This window comes from Bipolaris sorokiniana (assembly GCF_000338995.1).
Source record: "Bipolaris sorokiniana ND90Pr unplaced genomic scaffold COCSAscaffold_5, whole genome shotgun sequence".
NCBI lineage: Eukaryota > Fungi > Ascomycota > Dothideomycetes > Pleosporales > Pleosporaceae > Bipolaris > Bipolaris sorokiniana.
The window spans coordinates 2017483-2045376 of record NW_006911899.1 but is presented as its reverse complement, the minus strand read 5'-3'; the positions used below and the strand labels follow the sequence as shown (position 1 = coordinate 2045376).

The following is a 27894-nucleotide window of genomic DNA, read 5'->3' as shown; positions in this document are numbered from 1 at the left end:
TACTTCTATACTGCGGTTTCTATAGCGCAGAGAGAAACCAACTTAAAAAGACTCTAGGCCAGAAAGTACTTAAACTCCCACTCTTACTCCACACTACGAGCGGTATAGAAGCTACTCTAGCTTTTATTACTAGCACGAAGATAGGAACAAGAAAGTGGCATGTAGGCCAAGAAGGCTAGAAAGAAGAAAAATAAGAAAAATAAGAAGAAAAGAAGAAAAACAAAGAACAACGAATTTGATTTTACTAGCACTATTTCCTATCCCCTAAGAGAGCTCGCTAGAAGGCAGCCTAGCTGCTTTATATCTCTCCCTGTTACCAAACTGCTCTTTAGCACCAGGCGTCTAGAAAGCTAGTACTAGCTTAACTAGACAAAGGCCGAAGCACCATAGTCACGCAATACAGCACAACGTACCAAATTGTAACTAGTTAGATAGAACGGCCTTTGGCCAAAGTCCTACATAGCCAACGGCTGATACAGGACTATAATGGAATAATAATAATAATAATAGCTAACAAAAAGGCTGACTTACAGTCACGTGACTACCCTATACTGAACTAGGACATCTTGGCTTTAAAATGCATTAACCCGTTTTAGAATAGCTTTTCTAGTTATAAAGTAATAAATGTTTAAAAACGATAACTTTTTGGATTTGGACTTTTTTTTGTCACCCCACTGTATAACCAATGTGGGTGCGATGGGATACATTGGCAACCGCGAATTTCAAGTTTGGATTGACTGATCGGGCGTTCGTAATTAGTTTCTGAATGCTAGCCAGGGTACCAGATACGTCGCTGTAAAACCAGCCCAGGCCATTGAAGCCAATAAAAAGAAGCATGAGGTCCGCCGGATTTTCCTGCAGTACCCCTGCAATGAAGTCTTTGTCAACGGTAGCCCCCCGTCCCCAGACGGAAAAATGATTGCTTTTTAGGAGAAACTTAGAATCACCGTCTTTTGTATAGCCGCCGTTTACTCTGAAAGACTAATCTGCAGGTGCCCCGTATAAGGGTGGAGGTTGCGGGAGACCTGGTGGTGGAGGGGGCTTTGTTCCTGTTTAAGGGCCGACTGTCTTCACAGAAACCCTACTAGAGTGAAACCATTGCCAAATACGGTACCGCCATATGTAGTCTCCTTCCTGGCTCCGAGTTATTGAGTCACCGATGATTAACACTCGGGTGACAGACTGGCGCCTAGAGCTAGATTGCGAAAGATTAGGGGCTTTGAATTGAGGTGTAGTAATTGCCATCGTTTTTATACTTTGAGGTACCACGATACCTCCTTGGACTGAAGGCCAAATTGGGGCAATCCTGCGGGCAGCCTCGTACTGAGGGTGTTGCGTGGCATTAATAGGGAGAGGAAGCGCAGGAATGCTCACTAACCGTGAAAATTCCAATGATGCGGAAACCTCGATCTGTATCGCTGATATGAAGCTGAGAGCCATATTGCTTGGTGTAGCGTTTGGCTGGGGTTGCGTTTGTGGGCTGATCTTAGTAATTGTCGCCCAAGCGGTTGGTACTGCGCTAACCGACAGGACACCCAGATTGGGAGGAAAGTATAGAAGAAACAAACCAGAGGTAGAAAAGGCATGACAAGAAGACAGTACCGCGTGGCAAAAAGGTTAAATGAACCCAGAGAGCCCTTTAGTAATATAGATTTCTATAAGATTAGCATTTTAGCTTTTTGTATGCTTTCTTGCCCTTAATCTAGACGTAATAATATCTCCCTGTTAGACTCGAATTTCCGATACAGATTCTTGATTTTGCAAGCCTAATGGAATAAGTACCTTTCTGCATGTGGAGGAACCTATATTGCGGCGAGTAAGCTAGTGTAGTCTAACTCAAAACGGAAGACTTATCTCCAACCGTGCCGCCCAAATCCACGACCGAGAATCAGGCAACAATCAGTATTATTCTATGAGGAAGGTGGAATGTAGCATGGGAATCACTATCTTTCTAAACTCTGTTTTACTTCTGAGTACCTGAATCAGTCATCAACTCCTCTCAAAATATGCCTGAACGGGGATTCTTAGACCGTTGGAATGGTCTAGAATGGACTCTTGCGCGTCGAGCATGTAGGTCCAACGACATAACAATATTGAATCAAGCCATCTCCATGTGCCCTGCCGAGGACCTCCACGATTGTCATAATCTGCTCCGTTCGGAGGCAATCAAGAATAATGCTACAACAATCTTGTACAACCTTATCGATCGCGGCATTAGTATCATACCTAAATTTCTAGCACAAGCTGTAGGCGCATTAAAAGAAACTTTCGAACTTCTGCTTGTGTACTGCTAGGATATCAATACGTGAGCGGATACACCAAATGAAGCAAAACTATTCATGTGGTTTGTTGCTGACAATGAAGACATGATCAAATAGTGCCTAGAGCACGACGCGAGTGTGCACCCTCGCGGTCAAGAGCCCCTCTCTGATGACGACATCACAAAGTTGCAGCAGATGTGTGAGCAGATTCTCGAGAAGGTTGCGACGGTAGGCACTGTTGCGACTTTTGAGCTCTTGCGCGATAAAGGAGCGCCCTTGGGATAACATCCATCGCATCTCGCTGTCAAGGCTGCGACCCACGGTTCTTCTAGCCAGGAAGGGGACGATGAACGCATGGCTATGGTTCTTCATCTTCGCGACGTAGTTGGAATCGATGTGAACGCGCCGGATCAACCTACAGAGAGCACGGCTTTACCAACGCGGCTTGGAACGTCAATATGTTATATACCAAGTTCTAAAGTGGCGACTAAAGACACTAAGGACCTTACCTGGCTACTGCTGGACCGAGGCGCGGATCAGACTTCTGCTTTCGAGTGGGCAGAGCTCTATCATCCCGAATTCATGGATTATGTGAAAGCTTGGGAGAAGCGGCAAGGTAATAGCAGAAAATGCTGTGTACAGTAGATATGATGCTTGAGAGTTCTGAGTCTGGTATAATAAATGCGAATTTAGGTCAAAATATGGTATCTGTTCTAACGCCTGCTGGTTGGATATCCCGTTCTCATGCGTGAAGAAGCCATTCTATCTTGAACCTACTCGCTTTCGACGTAAAATGTTACGATCCTATAATTAGAAAACCAGGAGAATAACACCAGCCTTCGCAATTAGTTTAAGCGTCATTACAGTAAAGACTCATGACAGCTGAACCTGACCCTCAACATACACTATCAATATCAACCTAAAATGATTTCAATCTCCCCCGCACAATCTCTCTCCCAAAACAGCTTCTCGACTTGCCCCAAAGCGCGTCGATACGCGATATCTCCCTTCCACTCAATCCACAGTACGTGTAAAAATTCATAATAATCAAATGCGGTGTTCTCATTCAGCGCACGTAATTGAGGTGTTAAGGTAGCTTGGTCAGTTGCATATGACTGGAGCCGAACATCCGCCACACCTTCTGAAATCGCTACAAGCTCGCATTGCGTACCATGCGCTGGCCGCTGCTCGTCGTAAAGGTTCAGTCGGAGATAACCTACCCGGTTACCTGATTCGTTCATGAGATACACATCCTCCACTACTCTATCGTGCGGGGATGCAGCGTTGAGCACTGATTGTGTATCCAATATAAAAGATGCGACTTGCACTTTTCCCTTCAACAAATGCGAATACGAAGTATCGTGGTCGACATTCCTATATCGCTCAAACGGTGGGAACGGGAAGCGGAATTTGATCCCTGCCATGTGGTTCTCTCGGTCGTCTGGATCATATGTGAAATACGAAGTATTTTCGTTTGCTTCTTCGCTGGGGTGAGCGTGCCATGCCCACGGCATCTCTACGACAGATGAATTCTCAAACCGTCCGCGGGGGGCGTGAAATGTGAACTGGATGGACTTCCATTCTTGCTTCACTTGTCCATCATCGGTCTTCACGCAGTTGAGCTTCTGCCAGTCTACAATCCGGTTGTTACGTACCACTAATGGCTCGTTGTAGACAAGATGACTGTCCGACCACGCGCTGAGATCTAAATCGCCATGCCAACCCGCCCACGACCACGACGAGAGCGGAGGCGCATCAGGTGCACACACTCTACGCCGTAGTGGAGACCGTGGTTGCCAGAGAAGCGCCACGTCGAAAAAGAATTCAGGAACGCCTTGCAAGAAGCCACAAGGGAAAAGAGTGTGCAGACGGCCTGTTACACCGGCTATTGCATTCAGAGCGTCATCGTCCATGGTTAGCGAGCGAGTGTTGTACGATCGGACAAGGCCGGCGTACGCTGCCAGAGACATATATTGCGGGACGCGGGGAAAGTCGAGAAATGTGGAAGACCCTGCCTGATGTGTCTGAGCGCGTGTTGATGTTATTTGGTTGTCTGTTTTGGGTTTGACTTGCGGTAGTCGAAATACCTCCTCTAGCCAATTCGCACATGGGCAATGCCATGAAGCAAAATCATGGATGCTTAGGATTTTGCTGGCAAACAGTCCTTCCTGAAACGTCCAGCCGCGCGTAGCCCAAGTCTTGCCACTGAATGTTTCGTTCCCGCAGATGCGGGGAGTGCTCTTAATCAGGCTGCGTGTGGGAAGGTCGATACTATCCTGGACTTGGCGATCATGCCCGATTCCTGAGATGCCTGTATCTGCATTTCCCTCAAGTATTACTAGTACAAGCACCGCATCTGCATACACGGTACCCATTAGTTGTAAATACATTGGCTTCCGTTCATAGTCATCCTGGACAATGCATAGCGCATCCACCCAAAGGTACCGGAATCCCACCTCTCTGGTAAAGGTGATGGCGTCTAGGATCGTAGGCGCCAGAACGACATGTTCGCTCATCAATCCACCGGGCGCGGCCATGAGCGCAAAATTGCTCTGGCGGCACTGCGTTGAGAGCTGCGGATCGCCCCAACGATAGCTCAGCGCCACGTACGGTGGGGCAGAGCTCATAGGCGATGTGGCAAGGCACATTCGATGCACATCAATGAGGTAGAAGTCCAGATTCTGCGTACTAAAGTCAGAAAGACCCCAGTCATTGGGGAGCTGAGTTTGCGAGCACTCTGCTCCGTGGGAGACGCGGCACTCGCTAACCCATTGACGGATCTGCGCAAAGTCGATTCTCAACCCCGCCTCTCGCACTAGCAGCCCGTCTCTCGACGACGGGGTGGTAGAATGAAAGCTATTCACATCTGGTGCGTGCTCGGAGGCCGTCTCCTTTGTGATTGTATTTGCGCCAGCCTTGAGTAACAGTCGTGGCACTGTGAAGTCCGGGAAGGATGGAAGGAATACGACGCTAATAGACAATGCATCTAGAGCAGTCGGCGAGTCGCGCCCACCATCACCAGCAATAAGAGAGAGGTGCCTTCTCAAGACATAATTGCGAAGACTCCGACAGCAGCGGCAAACAGCAGCATGGTCCCAGATGTGCCGTAGTTTGCTGATTTCCAGAGGAGGCAGGCGGCTGAGCTCTTGTGTTGGGGTTACGGTACTGGAGCTCTTGGCCTGCGGCTCAGGTTTCTCAAGCAGCGTCTCGATGCGTGAGAGCTCATCATCAAAGCTGAGGCATGCTTCGCAAAACCGGGGGAAGGTATTTATCGAGGACAGATCGTTCCCGATTGGCAGATTTGCGGAGCTCATTTGCTGTTTTACGCCGGTCTGCATGGGTGAGTATGTAGTAGGAAGTTAGCATGTTGGCTTTAGCGATAGTAGTAGGTAACTACCCATACGATTCGTAACGATTAGTCAGCATATATCTACTTGCACAATTGTAAGTGCGGATCTAATTAGTACTAAGAATATAGAGTTTATTACTATCTATATACGTCAGTAGTGGGTTTAAGTCTAGGTATATTAGTAGTTAGGTAAATAACAGCTACCGAATCCCTGCTGTTGTATATTTTTAGATTTACTTTTTATTCTTTTGCTCGACCCATGCATGTCACGTGCTTGGGGTCTTGGCATTATCTTTACTCGGACGCTGAGGAAGATTTCAGCGGGAATACGTCCAGACCCCTATACCATGACCCCTGAGTTAACTACACCAATCAAAAATAGACCAACGTTTACAACATCTTTTCAAAACTTGATTCGTTATCACAGACGCCATCCAACTCTGACAAGAAACAGGATCCAGCCACTCGGTAGCCTTGATCGTCCCCGCTCTTGGCATACGTGGGGCTTATAGCGTAGTAGCCTCGCTCCTCCAAACACTTCAACCCAAGCACGATAACGGTTTTTATCAGCACCCTCTCACAACGATACATACACCTTCCCCATTGACCATAGCGCCAATACTCTGTATGCATGATATCGTTCTCAATGCTTCCGACACGCGATTACCTGTCACCGCTACTGTAACATTGGATCATTGCGGGGAATTTGGCCGAGTTGATGGAGTGAGCATAGGAATGTATAAAGTTTGACTTCGAATCTAGGTATAGCAGTTTGTTGAGAGCGCCTTTTTGTCCTAAAAAATGCATTTCCTGAGTCTGATTGCTGCCACTGCTCTCAGTGCTATCCTCGGTGCTGTACCCACAACTGCCGAGCCCATTGCACAACGCCAGAAAACCACAGCGAGCGAACGCCTTGGTTTAACATGGCTTGGTGGAAACAGTTCCTTACCCAAGATTCTGTGCGTATGATCACTTCTGTCGCCTTCAGCCTTGCTAATAACGTACCATAGCATATTGTTCACCGGAGGAACCATATCAGGAGGATCCATCTACGGCGCTCTAGATGATACTCAATACGGACAAATCGGCATAACAGGAGAAGACATCATCGCCCGAAACCCGTACCTACTCAATCACACACAGCTCGCTGTATCGAATTGGACAACTCAAGGCAATGAGTCTACAGGCACCAACGACGCCCTCGTCATGAATATGACGCGCTTCGCACACGATGCTCTCTGCTCCTCCGACAGCGACATCCTAGGCGCCGTATTCACCCATGGAACCAATTCCCTCGAAGAAACCGCTTTCCTGATGGACAGTCTAGTAAATTGCGGCAAGCCCATCGTCGCCACCGGCAGCATGCGCCCTTTCACGCACCTCTCCTACGAAGGCGACGCGAATTTCTTCGACGCAGTCATGCTGGCTGCAAGCCCGGCCTCACGTGATCGAGGCGTCATGGTTGCTTTCAACGCGCGCATCATCTCCGGTTACTGGGTTACAAAGCTGCACTCTACGAATCCCGATGCTTTTGGTGCAAACGCCGGCGGCGACTTGGGCTTGTTCATAAACAGTTTACCGATTTTCTATAACTCGCCTAGTCAACCACTGTTCAAGCACTACTTTGATATCGACACTGTGTCTTCATATGCAACATTTCCACATCTGCCCAAAGTCGATATTCTGTACGCGGCCCGCGAGTTCGATGGCAAACTTGTACTTAATGCGCATGCGAATGGTGCTCAAGGTGTAGTCATTGCAGGGACGGGCAATGGCGGCATCCCCAGTGGTCAAGATGAAATATCTGAAGCATTAGAAAAGGGATTGCAGATTGTAGTCGGGACAAGAAGTCCATATGGTCCGTCAAGTCCGGCGCGCAGACCCAGTTTGGCCAAATCCGGGTTCGTGCATCCGATTCAGGCGAGGATCATGTTACAGTTGGCCATTGCGAGTGGGATGGGCATGAATGAGACGATTGATGTTTTCGAGGGTGGATTTAGAAAGGCCATTGGACAGCCATGGACGCCGGGGGGGATTAGGGTGCATGTAGTGTAGGAAGGCATGCAAAATAGGAGATATGGCAGTACTCGGATATATGTCTCTATTTGGTCTGTATCCTTTTTTATTCTTCTTTTTGATATCAAGCGGTGGACTCACACCACAACTCCAGCGGGTACCGACAAATCTATGGTGAGTCTTCCAGAACGTCCCGTGTATACCGCGTCGATATATCCCGCATACTATAGCCGAAACCCATCTAATTCATCGTCTGTATCACCGCCAGATATTCAGTGCCGATGGAAGAAAGCAAACGTCCTCCTAATTTCATTCAACGCCCCACCACTCCCATCAATCAAGAATCCCTCCCCCGGCATAGCCATGAAATACGCATACCGATGCACATCCGGACTCTCGTCCATCCAAGGCATCACCTCCTCCAGGAACTGGCGAATCTGCTCCACCGTCCCCTTAGGCTTGAACTCTGTAATCTAAATCGGCCGGCCCTGCACTACCTTTCTCGTCGCATCGATATGCGCTTTGAAGGACTGGACGTTTGCAACGCCGTACCTATACATTGCGCCCGTCAGCCTCTAGAACTAGAGAAGGGAGGTAATGACGATAACTTACCAGTGAATCTTCAAAATCAACACTACACCCACCACACTCGTGCAGAAACCACGCTAACCACCCCAACCCCGCAGTATCTGTCGCCTGCGCATTCGTAACAGCTGGAGAACCCAGATACACATTGCGATTGGACGCAGCAAGTGGCTGAAAGTACTATTTCCACACTGCAACGGTAGTTGCGACGTCGATGCAGGAACCGCCTGTGTTGGGTCTTTGTATCGCACTTGTCAGTTCCAATTTTTCCCTATAATCAGGAAGGGTAGTTGGGGGGATGAGCAAGGAAGGATGGAGCGTACATGCAATTGTCCGGCATATTAAAGCCCAACATCCACGTTGCTCGACCCTTTTCCCAGTTCTTCTTGACTACGGCTTTGGCGTTGGTCTTCCAGACCTTTGTGTGGTCGGAGCGTACAGTGTGCAGCATGGGGGTGAAGTCGAAAGTGGTTGGGGATGATGCATTCGATGAGTCCCAGTTGTAGCGCCAGGTGATGTGTGAGTCGGGTTGGGCGAAGAGGGAGAGTAGGTTGGCGTTATTGTAGGCGATGCCGCGGCGGTCGTGGATGGGGATTTGAGGGGGGCAACGCACGGTTACGTTAGTCGAGTGTGTGATGGGGGAGGCGGTTGTGAGGGAAACAAAGGAGAGGTAGAAAAGGAGGAAGAAATAGAGTGTGCTCATCTTGGAAGTGGGATGAGAGGTGTAGAAAGGAGTGACTTGTTTGAGAGTGTTCGCGAGTCGATCTTGCAGAAGCGAGTGACTTGAATCGAGATTGAACAGAAGCTGATAGAATCTTTAGCAGAAAGGGTGTTTATATGGCGCATGGAAAATTTCTCCTAAGGAATTTTCAGATTGAAGTGAATGTGCTACGGTGAGTGCGATGAAAGTGAACGCACGCGACAGGAGTGATCACGCGTCGGAAATTATCTACGGGTCTCTTTTCACGATGCAGACTCTTGATTATCTCTATTGGGAATGAAGTTTCTATCCAATAATAGGCAGTTCTTTTGGATAAGATTGTTTGACATTCATGTCATCGCTTTTAGAATGTGTTGTGTTGCAATCCCCAGGTAATGACATGTACACTAGCTTCGAAAGATCAAACTTCGTACTTTTTCACGAACAAGTGATGTATCTGTCTCGAGGAAACCCTTGTTTACATACATATCTCGAGACTGACACACCCCACTCTCTTCATTCGACACCCCAGACACCAAGCACATCCCTCCCACTCCCCTGATGCGCTCGATTCTTGCGCTCCTCTAGCGTCTTCACCCTCCGAACCGACAATCCAACACCCAAAGGGCCAATAATCGTACACAGAACAATTGCCCACGTCACCACAAGAAAGATATCTGACGAGTCGGTCGAGACATCACTCGTTGAGGCAAAGATACCTTTGGATTCCGCAACGCCAGATATAAGGAATCCAATTTCGCCCCGTGAACACATTGCAAGAGCGAGAATGAGGGGAGGATGAAGTGAGAACGGCTTTGGCGGGTTTGGTGAAGTGCGCGTCGATGCGTTCGTGGTCGTTTCTCTTGCAGTGCTCGGCTTAGGTGTTGCTGCGCTTGTGCTTCTAGACCAGAAATGCGGGATATATAGCTGTTTTAGTCTGGACGATATGCGGCCCATATTGCCTTTAGCTGGTGCAATGGAGAACCGGACGAGCCAGAGGCCACAGGCGATTTTGCTGAGGAGCATCAGCATGGTGTAGACGAAACCGCGCCATATGATGGCGCCTCTGAACATGCGCGTGATTGGGATGGAGAAGCCAATGGATGCGAAGAAAAACGGTTGAAGGATTTTGGAAACAGCGGGGTGGTAATATCGGTGATAGATGGCGGATCCGGATGTGTCTTCGTCGCCATCATATGTACTCAATGCTTCAACAGGTTGTGTTTGCGATGGAGTCTTGGGCTCTTTTTTGGCTTTGGAGGTGGGTGTACACTGCGTAGAGTTTTGGATTTCATCAGAGCCTTGTGAGCCGTTCGACGACTCCGGAGAAGGATCATTAGGTACCGTACTCTGTTCATCAACAGCAGCAGCCCCATGCACTGTCGTCTTGACAACTGTATGGGCCACTTCAGAATCCCACCAGCTGATGCTTGCTCCGGCAATATACGCGGCGAAAAGGTTCGAAGTTCCAGCATAAGTTGCACCAGCAATCAGGCCAACCAAGAGTAGGGTATGCAGCACAAAGGCTGTCTGGGGCTTCCGCAAAAGATTGTTCAGGGCCTCATTCGAATGAGCTTCACGGTACTGGTTAAGCCGTAGAGTAACTGGCCTCGCAACAAAGAGGCAAGCAACAGGTACAAACAGCGCAAATGCTACCGACACAAGAACCGGGCGCACAACAACAACCCAACTAAAGTCGCTACCACCCAAGTTAGAAATCACCTGCACCATGACGAGTCCCACAACATCATCCATCATAGCCGCACTCGTCAGCACAACACCCAGTCTGGACGCCGACAATCCACTCGACGCTAGAACGGTAAAGGTTGTGCCAAGACTGGTTGAGCACAATGCTGCTCCGGCGGCAAAAGCTTGCAACCGCGTGGCATCGAGTAGACCTTGTAGGGTATACGACAGACCCACCGGTAAGGCGATCCCCGTCAACGCAACACCAGATGATAGCAGTAGGTTCGCTTTTAGCGATTGGAACGAGGTATGTAGGCCACCTATCCATACGACTTAGCATGTGTAACACAAAAGTGTAGAACTCTGGAAAATGCGCCAAAGCCAAGGTGATAAAAAGGGGAATCGGGCATACCTTCAAATACAAGTAATAGCAACCCCAGATATCCCAACTGCACCACCGCATCTTCGACGTTGGACGAAAGTATTTTCGCGCCTGGAGTGCCCCATGCGATGCCGACAGCAATTTGGCCGAGGAGACCGCAGTAGAGGAACTTATCGAATATGGAATTGATGGCGTTCAGTAGCAGCAGAAACGAAGTGAGGATGAGGATTGTGATGATGTCTGGTTCGTGGTACGGTAAGGAAGGCGCCGTTTCGGCAGAGTCGGCAACCATGGTGGGAGGAGGCGCGCAAATATGTAACTGGTTATTGTATCTGTGGAATAACCATTGCTTTTGTGCGAAAAGTGAAGAGTTAGCATATAGCAAGATGCGCTTCTAATCGACGTTTGGCCAAGGCCTTGGCCTGCACGTGACTTGGAGTCTGGCACTTTCACACTACACCGTATATATAATTGAGAGGACTTGACTCTTCGCTGACACAAAGTATATACCTAGCACTGCCCGCCAAAGAATTCATGGATATCGCTAATACATCCCTTGATATTTTCTTCAAGTTTCTGCTACCTCTATACGGCGCGCGGAAAGGGTGGTAAGGAAATTGTTTTCTACCCGAGCAGTAGTACTGATCTACGTGGGTTCGGGATATCGATGACATCACATGGGCCATCTCGAACTATCAGTTCTAGCCTACGCCCCTGAAATACCTCTCAGTCGACGGGTGGAAGTGAAGATAGGAGTGCCCAACGTTGACGTTATGAAGCCCGCTTAACACCTTGATTCCTCCTTCGATACTTATCATGCTTACTACCAATATTTCGTAGTAAAAGCTACTCGATGTGATAGGCTAGCCCGCTTAATCTAAGTTCCCTGGTTCCATCTATCAACCACGAGATGGTACTCTTACTAAAATAGTAATCCATTCAAGTAACCAATCTACCCAAAAAACCCATTTCCAATACAATATTCCTAAAAGGCCTCATCCAACGCCGTCCCAATGCATCCATGAACACAATCATACTCGTACTCCCCATAACCCATCAATTCCACCCAATCACACCCTGCGCAAGTACTTCCCGCGCTCCACTCAACACCGACACTCTCCTCCCGATAATGCCCCTTTCGCCAACGCCGAGTTCGAGTTTGCGCTCGAGTTCCCACCGTCCGTTTTGTGATTTGATTGGGAAGGAACAGAACGCGCTGGGTTCTTGTGCTGAAGTAGGTGAGGAAGAAGACGAGAGATCGCCGTCGCGACTGCGTGCATTCGTGTTAGCATGCTAAAGAAGTGGAAGGTGGAAGGAAAGACGCACTGTATAACGACCCACGCTGCATGTGTGGATTGTTGGTCGAATCCAGCCATTTCAACGTTGGTGCCGGATTTTTTGGAGAGAGGATTCGTGAAGTAGAGTAGGATTTCGTCTTGTTTTATCTCGTCGTCTGAGGAGCTGGAAGTGGATGAGGAGGAAGATGAGGAAGAGCGTGTGCGCCGGAGGGGGAAAGGTGGGGTTGGGTGCAAGACGGCGATGGAACCGCCTTGGGTTACGCGTGTAGATTCTCCATTGCACATTTTGAATATATGATGTTTGGGTGTGGTGATTGGGTAAGATGATCGAGAGAGTGAATGTATGGATGCGATGGTGAGAAAAGAAGCCAAAGACAAAAAAAGCGGAAATCATAGAGACTTTTAGGTGCTCACGGGACGACGTCGCTTTGGAGATTGCGCGTCGATTGTTTTATTAGCCAAGGGGGTCAACCATTCTGAGGGTGAATGAGGTAGTTTCTTTGAGCAAGTTTGTTTCGGGAGTACCCGATTGGACCGAGGCGAACTGAGCGCAACCAGCACGGTGCTATGGAGTCACTTTTTAATCAAAACAGGCCGTGTAAGCACACATCGAGACACTTTGCTGTCCTCAACACTTTATTTTTTCAATATAGGATAGTTGCGCTAAGATCAGATCGACGCTTTGAGCACACTGAATGCGTCGGCGCGCGATCCCAAGTACCGTTCCTCGGCCGTCTTCCAGTTGATCACGTTCCAGATGTTCTTCACATAGGCTGCTTTGCCATTCTGGTACTGCAAGTAGTACGCATGTTCCCACTATGTCACGTCAGTCGCACATTCATCAACTTGTTCAAGCGCCGTGTTAACATACCATGTCGACTCCAAAAATTGGAGTCTCGCCCTTGCCGACTACAGGATCCTGGTCTTTCGTAGTCACAATAGAGAGTCGTTGTTCCTTGCCAACCTCAGTCTTGACGAGCCAGCCCCAACCGCTACCCTGGATTCCCAGTAGAGCAGTGTTGAAGGCCTCCTTGAACCTGTCCTCATCACCCCAGGTGGCCTTGATCTGCTTGATAAGTTGGGGCGCAGCGGAGCTCTTAGCCTCGTTTGAGCTGGCCGGAGCAAGGTTCTGCCAGAAGAGGGAATGGTTGATGTGACCGCCAGCGTTGAACTTGATGCCTTGCTGGATCGAAACCTGAGATGTGATGTCGAGGGTCGAGACAGCCTCAGCCTGGGTCCTGAGAAGACCATTTAGGTTGGTGATATATGTCTGGTGGTGCTTGCTGTGATGCAGCTCCATGATCTGAGCAGAAATGTGCGGCTCCAATGCCTATGAAGCTATGAGTACAACCAGTGCGGGGAAATGAGACAGGGGATGATGGCAATACTAACATCATATGCATAGGGAAGCGGAGGAAGCGTGTACTGTGGTGCAGACATTCCGCAGAATTCAAAGGGTTGTTGTTCTGAGGCACAAACTGAAGGGACGGGGGAGAGGGAGAAAAGAAGAAAGCTCGAAAGCTTCAGCGTCAAAGTGCCCCGCATCATGTATGATTCTCACGCAATCGATAACCAAAAGGACGAGTCTCTTTGTCAGGCAGACCGGCTGTCTCCAACAGGGTGCTCTGAATATACGCTACCTAATCGGGTATAGGTTCTGGAAACTGCCTCAATTGAGCGCGAATACACTACTTGGCGATGCGGATGCAGCGGAGTCGAAGCGGACTTGAAGCACATACAGAAGAGGTTGGTTTCGAGTAGAGTAGAGGACTGGATGCAGTGCTCTTGCTGGATGTTAGTGGAGAAGTAGTGAGAGTTGTCAGAGGCGGGAGTGGTGTAGTTTTGGGCTAACGATAGCTGCAGCGCCCAAGGGTGACGATGGTATATGGTTGATTACAAACCAAAGTGTTTCACAGTGGTATGGGGATTGTACTTGTGTAAGATGGCTCCGAATGGTGTGTACTCTGTATGTCTTGCGTGGCCGTGGCTTTCGAGATGAATGGATGGATGGATGCTGTCAGCGCGGAAAGCTCCCGAGACAGAGGGGACACGCACTAGTCTGTTTTTACACTAGCGTCTAAACCATGTCCCCCTGTCTGTTCTGCAAGGGCCTCCCTGTAAGTACGTACATATATCCATGGTGGCTTTGCTTTGTGTATTGCTGTAAATAGTGCGGATAGTCGTTCAGCGGTGGTGGCCACAAAACCACTACTTCGTATCATAGTTGAAATTCCAATTACTACACCTACAGGGGCTTCTGCCCATACGTAATATGAAATTGCACATAGGTGTGAATCGACGGATCTCTCACCTCTCTTTTCGCCAGGGCAAGAATAATCTGCAAATCCTCTACCTTGCCACCCAACACCTGTGTATATCCGCGCAGCATGTACGCCTCAAACCCGCCTTCAAGAATCATAATCTGCTCCAGCTTACCGACGGTTCGCAACCGCTTTGATCGAGGCCAGGGGCCCATGGGCAATTTGTATACTTCGTCTTGGACATTGATGAAGCCGGCTTCTTTCATCTGCGCATTCCAGTCGCGTGGCGCTGCGAGCGGCGCCCCCATCTTCTCCGCAATTTCAAAGTACACTCGGGCCGTTTCCACGTAGCCGCTGTTCTCGGGTATCGTGTTGTCGTCGGTGAGCGGTCCAGGTATGGTGCTGGCCAGCTGTATCCAGCCGCCTGGTTTGAGGTGCGCATATGCCTGCGCAATCACACGGGGCCAGTCACGAATAGCTGTCATGAGGTCGCGGCCGTGGATAAAGTCGAAATGGGCAGGGCGATAGGGCCAGTCTTCTTCGACGTCGTCGATTTCAAAGAGGCAGTTTGGCGGAACAAAGGACGGCTGTGTGGCTGCAATATCTACACCAAGGATCTCTGCGTTGGGGTACTTGTCCGCCATGTCTATGGCCCAGATGCCGGTGCCAGTTCCCAGGTCGAGGACGCGACAGTTTGCGTCTTCAAACGTCGATTCTGGCACGGGCGCGACAAAGAGGCGGTCGCGCAGCAAGAGGGTGTACTTGTGGTGCTGGAGATCGTTGCGATCGAGCTCCTTTTCGTCCATGGGCATGCCATAGGCATGCTTGCCGTAACTGGGGTACAGGCGGCCTTCGATTTCCACTCCACGGCGCACTTCGGAGAGAATGGATGAGAGGAACGACGAGGCGTCAGAGTCGGCATAGCTGTGCACACGACGTTAACAATGGGTGCGATGCCACGAGATGCTGTCAGCGCGCCAATTTACCCTTCATCCGTCGATGCCTCGCTCGTGTCATCGTGGGCGACGAGCGCATGGCCGGCGCTGTTGTCCTGGTCAAACTCGGACGACGAGCCTACATCGATGCCAGAGTCTATGGCCGCAGCAGGGTGGGCCTGCGACGAAGCGCGCTCAGCTTCGGCGTGCGGGGGGGAATGCGCCTCGATATGGCGCCTCGACATGGTACACGGCTGCTAATCGAGGACGGTGGCAGCGCTGCCTCGTAATCGCCTACGATCCAAACAGGCAATGTCGGTAACAAAAAACGGGCCGCGCAGGGGGCTAGCCGGGCGGCGGGTGGAGAGGCTGGTGAGCGTGCGGCAGGACGGCGAGGGCTGGGGGAGACGTGCGAGGATGCATCGAGGAACCAGAACGTCCTAACGGCGGCGGCCCAGGACATCATGACGCCTGCTGCATCCTCCAATCCTCCAAGCTCAGCGTCGCTACCGCGTGCCTGCATGCACCAAAGCCCATCCATGCCCACAGCCCGTCCCTCTCGGCAAACATCCGCCCGGGCGAGGGGTTGTGAGGGCTGAGGGGAAGAGACCCGAGGCCAACCACTCGTTACACACCATCGAACGGGCCTTTCCTCCTCTCCTAGATCAATTCCCTCCGCACTGATCAGACGTTACCATGGCCGCCGATCCGACGCCGTCACAGGCTGCCCTGACGCTCCTCGACAATGTCGCCACTCTGGGCAACGACTTCCGCAATGGCAGCCCCAGCGCGCGCAAAGAGCTGCTGGATGCATGCAGAGGCCTCATTGCAGAGATCAGCCACCCTTCGGAGACCATGCTCGACCAGCTGTGGGCCCAGCCTGCCCATCTCAACGTCTTGTGGATGGCTGCAGAAGTCAGGTTGTTCCAGGCTATGCAGAGTATCCCTGACACGGGCGCGTCCATCGATGAAATCGCAACAAAGTGCGACAACAATGTTGACCCTGTCATAGTCGGGCGCATGCTGCGCCATCTCGCGGCCATGCATACCGTTCGCGAGACCGGGCCCGGCGTTTTTGCCAACACGCCCACCTCTACTGCCTTTGCTCAGCAGTCCTACCAGGACTCGATCAAGTACATTGCTGAGACCATGCAACCCGTGCACAACTGCATGAAGTCGTACTTTGAGCAGCGCGGCTGGAAATGCCCCGACTCTGGCATTGATGCGCCCTTCCAGCACTGCTACAACTGCAAGGGAAGCCATTACTTTAAGTATTTTGAGCAACACCCCGAAATGGGACGCCGCTTTGCTAGCATGATGGATTCGTGGAGTAAGGGTCGACCCCGGTGGTTTGAAAAAGACTACTACCCTGTCCAAGAGCGCCTGATCCACGGAGCTGACAAAGACGAGCCATTCTTAGTCGATGTTGGCGGCGGCTCCGGCCACGACATTGAAGGTTTACGCGTAGCCTTTGAGGGAAAGCTACCTGGCCCGCTGCTTCTGCAAGATCGTCCCGAGATCGTCCAGCTTGCGAAGCTCGGTCCAGGTGTCGACAAGATGGCTCACGATTTCATGACTGAGCAGCCGATCAAAGGGGCCCGTGCATATTATCTGCATTCCATTATCCAAGACTGGAATGACCAGGTCAACACGGATATCTTGAAAGCTATTGTCCCCGCAATGAAGAAGGGATACTCCAAGGTTCTTGTCAATGACTATGTTGTCCCGAGCCAGAATGCGCATTGGGCGCAGAGTAAGTCGTTCAGGTACTCGTCCCATGCTGTCCCTATTCTGACCAAAAGTAGCGTCTCTTGACTGGGAGCTTATGGCCGTTCTTGGAGCGCGCCACCGGACCGAGGAGGAACATCGCAAAATGTACGAGGGTGCGGGCTTGAAGATGACAGGCATTTGGCGACACCCACAGAGTCTTGACTGCCTCATCGAGCTGGAGATGGCTTGAACAAAGGGTTTCTCGATAACTTCGCTGGCGCTTTGCCGGGCAGCGACCCTCCATCTCAGCCGATTTCTTCCTTCGCTCAAAAAACCTCAATCTCTTGCTTGTCCAGCGGGCCTGCGAATATGTGAGCGCGCATCGAGTCCAGCGTTGTATCTGCTGCGTCATTTGTGGTTTGGGCAACATCCAAGATTCCTGTATAAGTGCCAGTCCTTCTAAATCGATTCTGTGATCCCTTCAATGGTGACAGAACCAAGCAATGATCCCACAATGTGTCACTACCTATTGGCTCTGTCATTTTAGTAGTTTGGGGTGTACTGCAATTGAATCTCCACGGTCTGCCAGTTTGGATTGTGAGGATGAGGGAAAGACAAGAGTGGGGAGACAAGGCTGAGGCCAAGGTGAGTTGAGCGCGCTGATGAGTAAGCGACTGACTGCTTTTTCCTCTTGTGCTTACCTGGACTGGGATGCGACTGTTTGGGAAAGAAGGAGCCATTCAGTCTTGCAGTACTTTAAAAATTCTGCATCATGGAAGTACATATGACACTGACTGAGTTGATGCATATCCAATGGAGGATGTGGTTTTTGCTGTCAAGTCTGCTAGTTTACTGTTTTGAAATGCATTTTTGCGGGGTATATATGTTACAATGATTAATGTGGTTCGTAATGCGTCTCGTAACGCTTCCGAACATGCTCGAGTGTAGAATGCACTAGCCTGTTTTGGCCGTCTCTTCTCTTTTCCCTTCCAACTGCGCTATTGATCCCTCCTCTCTTGTTTCCTCTCATCGGCTTCATTTTGGTCTGCGCCCTCATCATACTTGGCCGGCAGTCCGGGAACAGGCCCTGCCGACATCTCGTAAATGCAATCTCGACTGCCCAGCTCAGGCACCGCCCTGCTTTCGTACAACTCACTATCTCCTTGCTTCCCCGGAAGTTCGGAAATTTTTAGAGTGTTCGATTCCAGTTCTGAAGGGGGTTGCATCTCGTATCTTATCTTCTCGTTCGCCCCTGTTTCAACAGCGTCATGTTGTATGATGTTCTTTCGCTTTCGTTTTCGCACCATCAACCATGCACATGCAATGACCAGAGCTATTCCAACTACACATCCGACAACTATCCCAGCTATTGCGCCACTTGGCAAATCACCTGTCTTCTCGGCAGTTGCTTTGCTTTCTTCTGATAATATGGTAATGATTTCTGGGTCCAGCTCGTCCCATCTTGCCGCACTGACGTTGAAAGTTCCTGATTCAAAGTCCACGCCAATGTATGCTTCTTGGAGAAAAACTCTACCGATTGCGTATTGGCTTTCATTGTCAGCCCTGCGGATCGGAAAATAATTGGTCTCGTTTACAAAGATTGGAAAACCAGCTTGCAAGTCGAAAGCAGCATATGGAAGTTGAATAATGGTACTGTTGCCGGATATGGATGGGTCTGAGCCGATCGTCATTGTCACAATAGGGTTCATTGACCGGAGTTGATCTCTCTTAGCGTCTGTCAGAAGATAACGCCCAGATGCTTCATGATATTCCAACCCAAATACAGACTCAAAGCGATCGCACACTGACTTGGGAAGCCATAATTCAGGGATCGATGAGTCGAGGGGTGCGAGAATTCGCTCGCTGTTGACCAGAGACAGTGTGCCGTTTAAAGTGCCAGTTGCTACAATGTCGTGTATAGAAACTGTCAACGCTCTGCTCATATCGGTGTTGATTTTAACAGTAAGTGGTTTTGACGCACGCGAGCCGTCATAACCTCCAAGCACCAGACTTGCTGGCACCTTGGTACCCCGATACGGAGAGCCTGCTTGGTAACCGTACGCCACGCTCGGTATATGCCCCCCATCTCTTAGAGCGACTAAAAATGATGGTGAATTGACGGTTGTCGAGTAGTTTATCGACAATGGCAAAAGGCCGAGTTGCCCTACCCAGAAGCCGGGCGAGGCGTATGCAGTGACGGGAAATTTGTCAAGCGATATGTTCCCTACTTGGACATTATCAAACCCAACAAACCCATTGCCCGTGATACCACGGACTTTCTCAAGCCCCAGTTCGAAGAGATTGATGGCCTGCCAGGACGAAGACATGTTTGGCTGGAAGCCGGGACTTGGACTTTGTTGAAAAGGTGCTGCACCGCGAGAGCTACCACACGCTCCCGCATCGGCTTGGATTCTCAAACACTCTTCATCGATTGGTAGCCACACATTCTGCGACTGGAAAGATGGGAATACTTCGAACGTTTGTGGTGGAGTTCCCACTTGGACTGAGAAGCTGTCGTTGTTAGCGCACTGAGTATGCGAGTGCCTTTCACAGCCTGGTGGAACGTAGTAAGTACCCTGTCCAGCTCCCATCGTTCCCATACCAGCGCCCAGATCCCGCAAGGGAGAGTGGTTTCGCCATCTGGCTGCTACCCACCTCGCGAAACACTCACGCTCGCAGAGGTCGAGTGTCTTCGAAAGTATGCAAGTAGTATAGAAGCTGTAAAGGTCCACAAAGGTTGATGAGGTGAGATGTCAGGACAGCGGGTTGAGTCTAGACAACAGTAGCCACGCCACCCCCAAAGCCCTGCATCGGGTGGACATCTTGAGTGGATATTAACGGAAACATCCCTGCCGTTAGAGAGTATGCAGGTCGGACGCCTAACCCACGCTTGCAATCAAATCCTATTGCACCCTGCCTCATTGAGGCAATGCATGTGCATCCAACCAATCATGACCATCGCCGAGCCTGCGCCAAGAGTACAGCTTTGGGGGCTAACTTCGAGGCTGAGAGACAACGCACAAAGCGGACATGGGATTCGCTGCGAGTAATCGAGCACTCAGATTGATCTTCTGATCCTTCTGCCTTACTTTTCGTTTCCGTCTTGTCGGGCGCCCCTCCTCTTTACCACTCCAACTCTTGGTGGCTGCAGTGCCTGACTTATAGCCTGACGGTGACAATGGCGAGCGCTTTCGTACTACTCGTCTACTCATGCTTCATTGGTAATAAATAGAATCTCCCTACTTACCTGGAAGCTGACGAGCATCTTTTGAATAGCTGTGTGTGCGGCATTCACCCACACTGTAGACGATATCACAACTTCGTACACTATACACAAGACAACGGCGCCACCCACCCTACACAACACAACGGCACCCCCAAACTCTACAGAACCATGTACAAAAACTACCACAGAGTATTACATGCCATCGTACTCCCAGATCGTACAGACTTTCACGGAAACAGCAGTACTCACGGTACTGATGCATGTCACTCCCTTTCCAAACGGTACTACAGCTACCCGTTTTGAAACTCTTGGTCATAAGGCCATGACAACGAGTGACGAGGTGATGACGGCTTTTCCCACCGATGAATCCACCACCAATGAATCCACTACCGATGAATCCACAACTAACGCATTCATAACCGAAGAGTATGTGTTTCAGAAAAAAAAGACATTTTAGGTATACTAACACAGCCAAGTCAGTACAGAGTCTCCAATAGCTTCACAACCTATCCCACATATTCAAAACCATATCCAGTACCAGATTTTACGACAGAGTCTTGTTCATTTACATCAACCTCCACCATTACTTTACTTCCATACATTCCTCCAACATCTGAGATCATAACCGCGACAGCAATCACGGTCTCAACTCTCTTCAACTATGACTACATTACTCCGCATACTCCTATCATACATCCCACACCAACAGCGTAAGTGATGTTCCAGTCGTATGATACGGAAAACTGATTAGATATGCAGAAGGCCAAGTCCAGGTTTTGACTCTCGACCAAGCCCTTCAAAGACTCCACCAAGCCCTTCGAAGACTCCACCAAGCCTTTCAAAGACTCCACCCGGCACCACGAAAGATAGCCCAGTGCAGCCTGAACCTTCGCATGTACAGCCTGCGAACCCACCAGCACAGCCCCAGGAGTCCCCGGAAGGTCTCCCAGAAGTTAAACCAGGAGACCCAACTGTTTCTAAAGTAGGTGTGAGACCACCCATTACCGGTGCGTCAGGGCCCAGGCCTACTAATGACGCCACACCTCCACCGATTGTCACATTACCAGGAGCCGGTCCTATCGTAATTGACCCGTCACGGTCCGAAATCGTAATCAGCGGAACCACGACTAGATTCAATCCAGGCCAACAAACGACTATCAACGACGTGCCAATTTCCCTTGACAGCTCTGCCGGGTTCGTGGTGGTTGGTGGTACCAAAACAATTGCACTGCCGCCAATGACCCCGGCACCCATCGCAGCACCTATTGTTATTGGCGGTACGACTATGGATATCGATGATATAGTGCCGGGACTGCAGCCTGGGCAGATAACCACCATTGGTACCAATACCATCTCTCTCGACGAATCTAGCTCTTTTCTCGTAGTAGATGGCACGCGCTCTATCCCGCTAAACCAGGAGACATCTATACCTAGTACTTCTGCACTTGATGTTAACGGAATACCCATTCCTGTGGGACAGCTCGCTACAGAGCTGGACGTTGGCGAAACAACCGTCATCGGAAGCATAACTGTTTCACGTGACGATGTCGGTTTGGTCGTCGGAACCACTACAATCCCTCTCCCAACGAAAACAGCCGAGATAGTAGTCGGAGGCACGACTATATCCCCCAACGCGCTCCCATCCGGCTTCTCCTTTATACCAACCGCATCTGGTGGCGGCCTGCTACTTCCCAACGGCGACACTCTATTGCCAGGTGGAGAGACGACGATTGATGGTATAGAGATTTCACTTCTGCCTGGAGAGACCCCTGTTGCAGTTATCGAGGACTCAATATCCGTTACAGCAACCGAGGCTACTGAGAGCACCACTGCAGCATCCTCTTGTAGTGGCCTAACATGCGGTCAGCCGACAAAGACTTTGACCAGCCAAACGGGAGACAATACCGCAGCTTCGTCAGCAGATGTGTTACTGAGTGGAAAGTGGTCCGACTTTGTTTTTGCGAGCATGTTTGTTGGCGTTTTTATTCACTGGGCTTGAATGATTGAGGCATGATCATTGGGATTGGAAGCATAATGTTTTGTATGATAATGAGGTTGCATTTTAGGTTCAATATTCTTTTTCAGAGGAGCAACAAGATTGTGGCTATTCATAGAGCTGAGAACCAATTGTATTACCCAAGGCAAGAAGCTCTTGTGAAACCGTGTGTATTGCACAAAAACATCGAATATTAATAATTTTCAGCATTTTGAGGTATGTCAACAATGGCTTTAGTCCTGAGTTGGTGGCTGAGTTGATCCTCAATGCTAAAATGAGACTTATGAGAAAGGGGCTGGTAGAAGATAGGCAACGGAACCCTTGCCTTCTCATATCAAGATGTCTTGGCTGAATTGAATGCGGTTGTGATTCATCGGTAGGAGCTGTGGTGTTTGGTGGGTGAGTTAAAGATGTCTTCGCGGAGACTGCCAAGACACGACTGAAGCTGAGATTTCAATTGACTCCCTTACTGCACGACTGTAGCGACTGCAAAAAGCGCCATTTCGATGGATACGCTGACGAATATCGCCAGCACCAGTATATAAACAGCATCGCAATCCTTATGATACATCGTGAAGAATGTGCAGAAAGGCCACTCGCATCAAAATAGAGATAACTGTGTTCAACACTAGTACTTACACAAGTGGTCGGTTGGTCGGTTCGAGGTCATGCGCAGCTCCTCCCGCGCAGAGTACGGAGCAAACTTGGTTCCAACCAACCCATTTATTCTTTCTGGTTGCAAGTCGGCGTTTCGAAACGAAGTCAAAAGAAATCGCGGGTTAGAGAAGTGCGACGGATACGTTGCAAATATATAGGGCTGAGGGCAGTTCGGAGAGGGCGGTGGTGCAAGCGATAGTAGCCTGGCGCAGACCACGCCTTTCTCTTCGTAGCGGGAGATGACGGTCCAAAATGTACAATATAGTACCGTGTCTGGAATACAGCGCTCTGTAAGGAGTCAGATCTCCGTGTCCGCGCCACGGCCATTACAATCGCCGGGCGCTGAGAAAATTATTCTAGGTTTGGTATCGGATGATATATACATCTATTGTATCATGGCAATCGTTTGGGATAGATGGCTACGTGTGGTGGTTATATACAATCTGTATGTTGGAAATAGGGACGGAGAGTATTTATAGAAGACATCTTGTTGATTCGAGGATGCGAGTATGGTGATGAAAGATGTGTTAAATCTGTGCGAATGACTACTGATATTCTGTTGTGTCCATGAAGCCGCTATCTATCTCCGCTGAGTCCAGAGATAGTACTTTCCACTCCACTCAAACTGTGTTTTTTTGTTGAGATTGTCGTACTGTTGTCATCCCGTTTGTTATCGCCGTATTGATTGTTGTTTGACCAAACGAACCTGAGAACAGTCAGCCTAATCACGGGATAATCAATAGTCAGCAGGATTTTAGTATCAAACAGTAGCAATTCTTGCGCTAAACACGATAATTTTGCGTCATACCTGCTTGTTCATCTCCAACGATGCATCACGATAACAACCGTCATATGTCAGCCGTCATGCACGGACACCGAAATGTTTCGAACAACGGCATCCACCGGTGTCTAGCTTCACCAGAAGTGATATGTAGAACCGGAAGATGGCTGATGATAGTATGGGTCGTTGTTTTAGATTACCGGCTGGGACCGGATGCAGGAACGTTTGCGGCAATCAGTACTGTTCTGTGTAGACATTCTCTCTTCGACGTATTTCTGTCGCAACTCCCAATCCAACGCTTGTTTTCCCTTTGACCATCCTCAACGATGGAACAAGGCGAAAGAGTTCGCAATGGAATGTTGTACTTATGTCCAGAAACTACCAGCTGGCCTGTACAAGACCTTGTCCGAGTGTGCCCCAGGTGTGGAGGTTTTGTATTGTATTTCTGTGCATGCAACAATCAATCTCTCCATGACCTTCGAAACGATCCAAAACCGATGCCCTGTCATCACTCCCGCATCTTATTCACGAATAGCGCGTGTAGAAACAACGGAAAGCCGACAGCCAAATCCGGGATCGGTATAGCATATAGTAGTAATACTACAGGCCAATTGTCCATAGCCATTACCGACATGGTGGACGACTTTGCGGTCCGATCAAACCAACGAGTGAAACTTCTCGCGGCAATAGTTGGCCTAAAGGCACTTTCAAGTACCTTTACTACAAAAAACAAGAAGGAACAAAGGTCACGGATTGTGGCGAGCGACTCCGCTTATGTCGTTAAAGGAATAACCAAATGGCTACGAATGTGGAAGGTAAGTATGTTTCGGCAATTTACACGGAGTCGCTAAAGAGAATCCCGTGTCTGATCGAGTAGCGACAAAACTGGCGCACGACTAAACGCAAGAGGCCTACAAATCTTGATCTATTCCGCAAACTCGATATCTTGATCAAAAGACTCGAGGCAAAGAACATCAAGGTCAGTTGTCACCTATAAGGACATAATGAGTGTATTCGGCACTAAAGCTGATCTAGGTTAGATTCTGGCATGTTCCGAGGGAGCATAACCAACTAGCTGATCGTCTTGCGAAGGCCGCTGCAGTCGATGGTACCGTAGCCACAACATTGGGCTAGGGCACATGACGCGGATGTAAACAGTTTTTTTATTTATTTTTGTGCGTATTGTAGACGCTAGTTTGTACAGAGAGCAAGGCCAATCGAACGGATGTTGGCTCTAACAGATCATCATTGTCATCTTTGTCAAAGGTTCGAAGCATCTCATTGTGGCTGGCGGACAATGTGATCACTGATGCTTGGTCTCCAGGTACATTGTGCATCATGCTACAATACCCTTGGAAAGAAAATATACATGATTCAAAATATGTGCATTGTAATGTTTCTGCTATCTTTGTCCCACTGCAGTATCAACAATGTGACAACACAAACTCTCAGGTCTGTCATATCATAAAGAGAGTTTCGTGCGATCGATTCTTTCTCACACCCAACACCCAATTATTTGAGTACCTATCGAAGAGACATATTTTTGCTCCTTAAGACGCGATAGATACCTAAAAGCCATACGGTATCCAATCACTTGTTATCCCCAGCCAATAAATACCATGCGTTTCGAAGATCACAGTCACAAGCTTTTCTTCACGCGTTGTAAACGCACACAGCGCACCACAGAAGAGCTTTGGCCTCACCTGTTTTCGGGTTTGCCTGTTCCAGAGTGGTGGCTTCACTATGTTGGCGTGGATAAACGAAAAGTCTGCCGATGCAGCCATCCTGCACGACATCGGGAGAAAACTTTCCGCCTTATCAAAGAATGGCCAGAACTAGAAGCAAGCTTGAATTTTTACATGGACCGCATGAACTACAAGACATGTACTATAGCTGAGTATATGGACTATCAGCTGAAACGCGAAAAGTTGTGGGAAAACGCTGGAATATACATCCGCTCTTTCCACTGGGCGGATCCTGCAAGGATGTTCGTGTGTCGTTGTGCCGAACGTACTTGTTACAAGTACAGTATGCTTAAGGACCCAGTACAAATGGAGCAATGCGCAGAATATTTTCTTCTTCATCGAGATGAAATAACGGCATCGCAAGAAAAGTGGGAGCGTCATGATGAAGATTTGCCACCCCCTTACGCACCCAATGCACAATCCGAGTTGAAATATTCTCGTCAGCAATACCAGCGTCCAACTCAAAATGAACATACTAGCAAGCCATCTCAGAGGATCCCTAAGCCAGAAATGGGAATGCGCGGCAGTGCGGAGCCACTGACACCTCGCTTCGTAGAGCCGCGCAAAGATGGTGCAGCAATGCAGCAAGAGTCAGAGATGCCTCCGCAAGTTTGGAGGCATGCCCGCCCCTCTCTATGGAAATATTCTGATGGTAACTCCTCATCAGCAAGCACGCCCTTGGGTTCGTCGTTTTACGCTCCATCGGAGGAACCTCGTGTACCAGCAACTGCTCCACTGGAAAACCGACCCGCTCCTTGGAATGGTTCCGATTCCGGCTATTCATCTACACAAAAACATCAAGGACAACGAGATGCAAGAGCTGAAGGCATCCATAGCCGTTCCAAAAGCTATGAGCTAGATCATGACCGGGCGGATAGTTCTTTTGACATGCACTCAATGCATAGTGGCATAGGAACTATACCAATTAGTAAGTCATCCACAAGCAGCTCTCAAAGCTCCTCGAAGCTCAAGCCAACTATGAGTATTCCGGATGCGCCTGAACAAGAGAATGACGCGGATAGTTATACCCCTACCATTGATCTATATTTTCGCATCGCGGACGAGGACGAAACTAACATCAGCTCAGTGTATAGGCAGTCCAACCCACCATCTACTGCTAGCTCTCAAAATTTGCCATTCTTTTACGAAAACTACTTGAGCGACAATAGCCACAAAGAAGCAGTCCAGAAAGATGTTGCGGAACTATCACCAGAGGCCTACTACTATGGCGATAGGTATGCAATTCCAACTGGTCATGATAACCAAAATAAGGGATCCAGTGGACATATTAGCGAGCTTTCCGCCGAGACACCCGCAGCAGAGTTATCAGCAGATGCGCCGCGCCAACGACACACACCGACGCTGAATGCCCTCGAGGGTCGCGACTGGGGCACTATTCCCGAGATGGAGGCAAAGACAAGCGACTCCAATGATAAAGGTGAGAAAGTACCGGTTTGGATGTCTAGTCGTACTTACAACTCTGGATTGATTGACTCACTCCTAGAACAGGTTTCGCATCTGGGCTCTTCTATGGCCCTTGATCAAGACGGACAACTTCGATGTCCCACTGACTCGACTTCCGGAATCTCTGGATCTTTTCAGCATTTTGAAGAGCCGTCTCAGACTTTAAGGTGTGTTTTTCAATCCAATCTGACGCTAGCGGAGCGCATTGGGCAGGATATAAGGGCCATCTTTGGTACGCAATGCACGCCATTGAAAGAGGAGACTGTGATCGAGTTCCCCCATCGCAGTGATACTTTCAAATGCTTGTCGGAGGAAGAGTTGGCGGTTACGCAGCTTGCTCTGATCAAAGATCACGTCGGCATCAATGCAGAAGAAGTGTTCAGTCGCTGGAACACCGATGTCGCTGCGCCTAACTGGAATGCAAATGTGATCCAACCTGCAGTTAAGCTATTCATGGGATGGAATCGATCGTTTCGCACGCTCTTCTCCATGTCTCAGGAAGCCTTTCTTCGAGTAGTCGCATGGGGAGAGCTGGTGCGCTTGATGAACCAGTCTTGGACGGTGATGCAGTGCCAACCAGGCGAGAAGGTAATGTTTGCTCAGCTTGGCCAGGTGCATCGCCAGTTCTTCAAGGCCAAGGTTAATTATGATAAGGAAAAGAAGGATCGGAAGATTAGTCGCTTTGAAGCGCTGGGCTGTGATATGATTGCGGCATATCTTGTAACGATGACGATAGAGATTGGTAGAAGCACATAGACGACGAGTATGAGTAGGAGATTAATTTAGGGGTGGATGGTTTTAACCCTTGAGGTCAGGAAGTAGTGTAATAGACAATGATAGGT

At 49.4% G+C, this 27894-nt stretch overlaps 14 protein-coding genes across 14 annotated transcripts; 6 read left to right on the top strand and 8 right to left on the bottom strand.

Annotated features, from left to right (window-relative positions):
- Positions 1-1053: 1053 nt before the first annotated feature.
- Positions 1054-1440, bottom strand: COCSADRAFT_355467 (carbohydrate esterase family 3 protein; the record flags this gene model as incomplete). The annotated part of the gene is made up of 1 exon (XM_007700820.1): positions 1054-1440. One exon carries the CDS (start codon positions 1438-1440, stop codon positions 1054-1056), a length of 387 nt encoding a protein of 128 aa, XP_007699010.1.
- A 1474-nt stretch (positions 1441-2914) lies between these two features.
- COCSADRAFT_355465 (uncharacterized protein) lies at positions 2915-5612 on the bottom strand. The gene has a single exon (XM_007700819.1). The coding sequence runs from the start codon at positions 5597-5599 to the stop codon at positions 3176-3178; it is 2424 nt and encodes an 807-aa protein (XP_007699009.1). The 5' UTR covers positions 5600-5612; the 3' UTR covers positions 2915-3175.
- A 799-nt stretch (positions 5613-6411) lies between these two features.
- COCSADRAFT_86480 (uncharacterized protein) lies at positions 6412-7665 on the top strand (the record flags this gene model as incomplete). Its single annotated transcript, XM_007700818.1, has 2 exons — positions 6412-6569; positions 6621-7665. The coding sequence occupies 2 exons, from the start codon at positions 6412-6414 to the stop codon at positions 7663-7665; spliced, it is 1203 nt and encodes a 400-aa protein (XP_007699008.1).
- Positions 7666-7898: 233 nt separating this feature from the next.
- Positions 7899-9360, bottom strand: COCSADRAFT_198838 (glycoside hydrolase family 128 protein; the record flags this gene model as incomplete). Its single annotated transcript, XM_007700817.1, has 4 exons — positions 8535-9360; positions 8404-8449; positions 8239-8382; positions 7899-8099 (listed from the first exon to the last, which is right to left on the bottom strand). Exons 1-4 carry the CDS (start codon positions 8912-8914, stop codon positions 7899-7901), a joined length of 771 nt encoding a protein of 256 aa, XP_007699007.1. The 5' UTR covers positions 8915-9360.
- Positions 9341-11271, bottom strand: COCSADRAFT_189659 (uncharacterized protein; the record flags this gene model as incomplete). Its single annotated transcript, XM_007700816.1, has 2 exons — positions 9341-10917; positions 11010-11271. 2 exons carry the CDS (start codon positions 11269-11271, stop codon positions 9428-9430), a joined length of 1752 nt encoding a protein of 583 aa, XP_007699006.1. The 3' UTR covers positions 9341-9427.
- Positions 11272-11686: 415 nt separating this feature from the next.
- COCSADRAFT_35936 (uncharacterized protein) lies at positions 11687-12688 on the bottom strand. Its single transcript, XM_007700244.1, has 2 exons — positions 12306-12688; positions 11687-12249 (listed from the first exon to the last, which is right to left on the bottom strand). Exons 1-2 carry the CDS (start codon positions 12560-12562, stop codon positions 12036-12038), a joined length of 471 nt encoding a protein of 156 aa, XP_007698434.1. The 5' UTR covers positions 12563-12688; the 3' UTR covers positions 11687-12035.
- A 258-nt stretch (positions 12689-12946) lies between these two features.
- On the bottom strand, positions 12947-13717 carry COCSADRAFT_87081 (uncharacterized protein; the record flags this gene model as incomplete). The annotated part of the gene is made up of 3 exons (XM_007700815.1): positions 12947-13093; positions 13149-13607; positions 13670-13717. The coding sequence occupies 3 exons, from the start codon at positions 13715-13717 to the stop codon at positions 12947-12949; spliced, it is 654 nt and encodes a 217-aa protein (XP_007699005.1).
- Positions 13718-14522: 805 nt separating this feature from the next.
- COCSADRAFT_86565 (uncharacterized protein) lies at positions 14523-15718 on the bottom strand (the record flags this gene model as incomplete). The annotated part of the gene is made up of 2 exons (XM_007700814.1): positions 14523-15462; positions 15525-15718. The coding sequence occupies 2 exons, from the start codon at positions 15716-15718 to the stop codon at positions 14523-14525; spliced, it is 1134 nt and encodes a 377-aa protein (XP_007699004.1).
- Positions 15719-15944: 226 nt separating this feature from the next.
- Positions 15945-17471, top strand: COCSADRAFT_311674 (uncharacterized protein). Its single transcript, XM_007700813.1, has 2 exons — positions 15945-17226; positions 17279-17471. Exons 1-2 carry the CDS (start codon positions 16170-16172, stop codon positions 17431-17433), a joined length of 1212 nt encoding a protein of 403 aa, XP_007699003.1. The 5' UTR covers positions 15945-16169; the 3' UTR covers positions 17434-17471.
- Positions 17472-17932: 461 nt separating this feature from the next.
- Positions 17933-19969, bottom strand: COCSADRAFT_35932 (uncharacterized protein). The gene is made up of 2 exons (XM_007700243.1): positions 19759-19969; positions 17933-19694 (listed from the first exon to the last, which is right to left on the bottom strand). The coding sequence occupies exons 1-2, from the start codon at positions 19821-19823 to the stop codon at positions 18182-18184; spliced, it is 1578 nt and encodes a 525-aa protein (XP_007698433.1). The 5' UTR covers positions 19824-19969; the 3' UTR covers positions 17933-18181.
- Positions 19970-20731: 762 nt separating this feature from the next.
- Positions 20732-22408, top strand: COCSADRAFT_159577 (uncharacterized protein; the record flags this gene model as incomplete). Its single annotated transcript, XM_007700812.1, has 3 exons — positions 20732-20835; positions 20886-21119; positions 21169-22408. The coding sequence occupies 3 exons, from the start codon at positions 20732-20734 to the stop codon at positions 22406-22408; spliced, it is 1578 nt and encodes a 525-aa protein (XP_007699002.1).
- Positions 22409-24199: 1791 nt separating this feature from the next.
- COCSADRAFT_355457 (uncharacterized protein) lies at positions 24200-24987 on the top strand (the record flags this gene model as incomplete). Its single annotated transcript, XM_007700811.1, has 3 exons — positions 24200-24658; positions 24751-24822; positions 24879-24987. The coding sequence occupies 3 exons, from the start codon at positions 24200-24202 to the stop codon at positions 24975-24977; spliced, it is 630 nt and encodes a 209-aa protein (XP_007699001.1). The 3' UTR covers positions 24978-24987.
- A 571-nt stretch (positions 24988-25558) lies between these two features.
- Positions 25559-27010, top strand: COCSADRAFT_58006 (uncharacterized protein; the record flags this gene model as incomplete). Its single annotated transcript, XM_007700267.1, has 1 exon — positions 25559-27010. A coding segment is annotated over one exon (1452 nt), but the record flags the coding sequence as incomplete, so codon positions are not given.
- Positions 27011-27118: 108 nt separating this feature from the next.
- Positions 27119-27808, top strand: COCSADRAFT_87271 (uncharacterized protein; the record flags this gene model as incomplete). The annotated part of the gene is made up of 1 exon (XM_007700810.1): positions 27119-27808. The coding sequence occupies one exon, from the start codon at positions 27119-27121 to the stop codon at positions 27806-27808; it is 690 nt and encodes a 229-aa protein (XP_007699000.1).
- Positions 27809-27894: the final 86 nt, after the last annotated feature.